The sequence below is a fragment of the Trypanosoma rangeli genome (genome assembly GCF_003719475.1).
Source record: "Trypanosoma rangeli strain AM80 chromosome Unknown Tra_15.4_contig_00462, whole genome shotgun sequence".
Classification (NCBI taxonomy): Eukaryota; Euglenozoa; class Kinetoplastea; order Trypanosomatida; family Trypanosomatidae; genus Trypanosoma; species Trypanosoma rangeli.
The window spans coordinates 1-2,861 of NW_021706205.1; the positions used below are offsets into that span (position 1 = coordinate 1).

The 2,861-nt window shown below is 51.9% G+C and overlaps 2 protein-coding genes across 2 annotated transcripts in view; both read right to left on the minus strand.

Annotated features, from left to right (window-relative positions):
• Positions 1-1,070: 1,070 nt before the first annotated feature.
• TraAM80_08775 (GP63 group I member a protein) lies at positions 1,071-2,768 on the minus strand (the record flags this gene model as incomplete). Its single annotated transcript, XM_029385502.1, has 1 exon — positions 1,071-2,768. The coding sequence occupies one exon, from the start codon at positions 2,766-2,768 to the stop codon at positions 1,071-1,073; it is 1,698 nt and encodes a 565-aa protein (XP_029234644.1).
• Positions 2,769-2,821: 53 nt separating this feature from the next.
• TraAM80_08776 (leishmanolysin) overlaps positions 2,822-2,861 on the minus strand; it is a gene marked incomplete at both ends in the record, with an annotated part of 621 nt that continues 581 nt past the window's right edge. The window contains one exon of the mRNA XM_029385503.1: positions 2,822-2,861. This exon is cut by the window's right edge and continues 581 nt beyond it. Within this exon, the coding sequence (XP_029234645.1) occupies positions 2,822-2,861 (40 nt within the window).

Sequence of the window (2,861 nt, forward strand, 5' to 3'; positions counted from 1 at the left end):
ACACGTCATCCAAAGCACGGGAGACGCGCAGGCACCACCACCAGGATGGGGCCCAAGTGACTATTGCCCCGCGTCAAAACACACACAACGTCGGGACGGGCCTCTCCGTCGGCGTCCGCTCACAAAAACAAAACACGGCCACATGCCTTCAGCACCAGCGCCTTCCTTTCAGACAAACCTTCAGACAAAAAAACAAAAGGAAGAAGCATATAATACAAAAATAGCACCAGCCCTCGACCAAACCCAACACATTCGCCATCACCCCCTCGCACCACAGCAGCCAAACAACGACCTGCCGAGTCCGTGCCCGCCCGCACAGCTCAAGAAACATCGCTGCTTGCCGTGACTCTCCCACACCACGGCGGCGCCTGCACACGATGAGAAAGGAGTGGGTGGGGAACTGACGTAAACCAAAGTTATATGGTGCTTCCCTACATTTGCAACGCGGAGTCGACACAGCAGCGGTCAACCGCCGCATATAATGAGCGCCAGCGTGGAACCCTGAAACGCCCCCTACAAGTAAAAAGAAAAACAATATAGCTTGAATGCGCTTCAATGTTCATCTTACATAAAACATTTGCATCTCTTCTGCTCATCTGCAAAACAAACAAATTCATCAAGACTCCTTATGACCACAAAGCCCCCGCTGAAAAGCTACAAAGTGGCAGTGCTTTGGAATTCCCCGCAGCCGCCGCACGCATCTCATCTGAGCCGGTACTTACAGTAGTAGTGGGTCGGTGAGGGAGAAGGGAGCCAAAGAACTATCCGCGCCTCCTTCAAACGCGGTCGCGTAAAACAAAAAAAACACACACAAAAAAAGTTTTTGAAAAAGAAATAGATTTCAACATATCGCACTATTATGCACGAAGAATTATCTACAAACAAAATTTTTCCTATGGCCGCAGTAACACACACACAAAAAAAAAACGGATTATACACCGATTGCCTTAGATGGCGCCCATCTTGTTAGAGGGCCACCCAAGAAACCGATTTAAAAATATATCAAACCGAGCCCACAATATAAGGCCCCCAGTATGCAATTATGATTCAAAACAGTTCGCTTCCAGTATTTACCAAACTGCCCCAACAGCAACCACAAAAAAGAAAGCAGTGGAAACAAGAGGAAACAAAACACTGTGCAGGTGAGTTACGTCCAAATTCGGATCGGTTTTGGCGCCACCGTCTGTGCCCTTATTGGCATCTTCTCTGTCACCTCCATTCTTTTGCAGTTGCGGACACACTTCGATACGCCTCGGGCACACAATCTTCCCGCCCCTGAACCGCCCACTTGGTGTGATACGTTTGCCCTCTGGGCATGCATGCCAGACGTCATCCCCAAGGTACCGCACACTCACCGTATCGTTGTCGCACGACACCTCGGCGCACACGTCCCCAGTGAAACCAAAAGAATCACGCAGCCCATCCACTTTGAAGCACCTTGACCTTGGGCCAATGCGGCTTCCACGCATAACGTCTGCGTCACCATAGACGCAATGCGTGTTTCTAAACGGGCGAATGTAGGGACAGTAGTCCATTAGGTCGCCCAACAACCCACCGCGTCTGGGATTCGTGAAGTACTGAAACGTTGCGGGAAGGGGGTTTGGAAAGGTGGTAGTCTTACACCTCCCCAGGGCAAGACGATCCGATGCGCATTTCATAAGATTCCTTGGAGAGCTGCAAAACATTTCCGGGTACCGGGTGACGCCATTAGTCAGGCACTTCTCCGTCAGCAGTTCGCAGCCGGAGTTGCTGCCCCATGACATCTGTTCCGCCATGCTCCACTGCGCCCTGAAAAAGCCCATGTCCTCAAAAGCAGCCATCGTCAGCGCCGTGTAGTAGCCGGCACCGTTAATGGCAGCCATCAGCTCATCCTTCGCGTTGCGTCTCTTCCAATGCGACAACACCATTCCACCCCCACCCTCATCCTCCAGCTCCATTCCAGGGGCACTTGTGCACTTGAAGTGCGCACGAGTCTTTTCCAGCGTCTTGGGTGAAGACACAACAACCACATTCTTCTTTCCACGAACCTCAGGTATCGTCTTTATCATTTCTTTTTCCTCAAAAACATTCGTACCAAAACCAATCGCGTGCGCAATCTCATGCGCCGCAACACGAACACTGAACTCCGAATCGGTGACTGAATGCGGGCCAATGTTTATCACCCCAACCACAGGACGCCCATCGGGCAATTCAAAGCACCTCACTGCCCATGCCAAAGTAGTGCCTTCAATCGGGGCAGCAGCAGCGTACAAAACCATGTCCGCGCCGTACACACCCGCCGTGTGGTGAGAGCTGGGTATCTCAAACTTACCGCATGGTGTTCCAGACGAAAAAAACGGAACAACCACTGGGCGCATCTCTGGTTTAACGTGGAGACGATCGATGTGCAGCTGCATGGCTTCGGGAAGCATCCGATTCAAGATGATGGACTTTTTTTCGGCCGTAAAAAAATCCTGCTGCCGGCAAAAAAGTGTTCTTGCCAGAAGGTCCGAGCGGAAGTCTCCCGCAGCGGTGCAGTACTTGGAAGGATTGTTCATGTCCTCCGAGAAGACCTTAAAACGGATGGGCGCCCAGTCAGACACAGAGGCAGTCAACACCTGCGTCCCGCCACGCTCCCGGTCCGGCAATTCACGCACAATTGCCCTCAGCGGGGGACCAGCCTTGCGAGAAATGCGGTCAAATATGCAGATATGCTCAGTGGCGGCGAAACAACCGGTAAAACAGCAGAGAAGCAGCAGCAGCAACAGAACGTACGGAGTGTGGCGCATTCCTCGTGTTTTTCGTGCACGTAGCGTCTCGTTCCCTTCTTTCCTCCTGCGCTTCACTTGCTCGTTGTGTCGCTGTACTCTGATTTGTGTCTA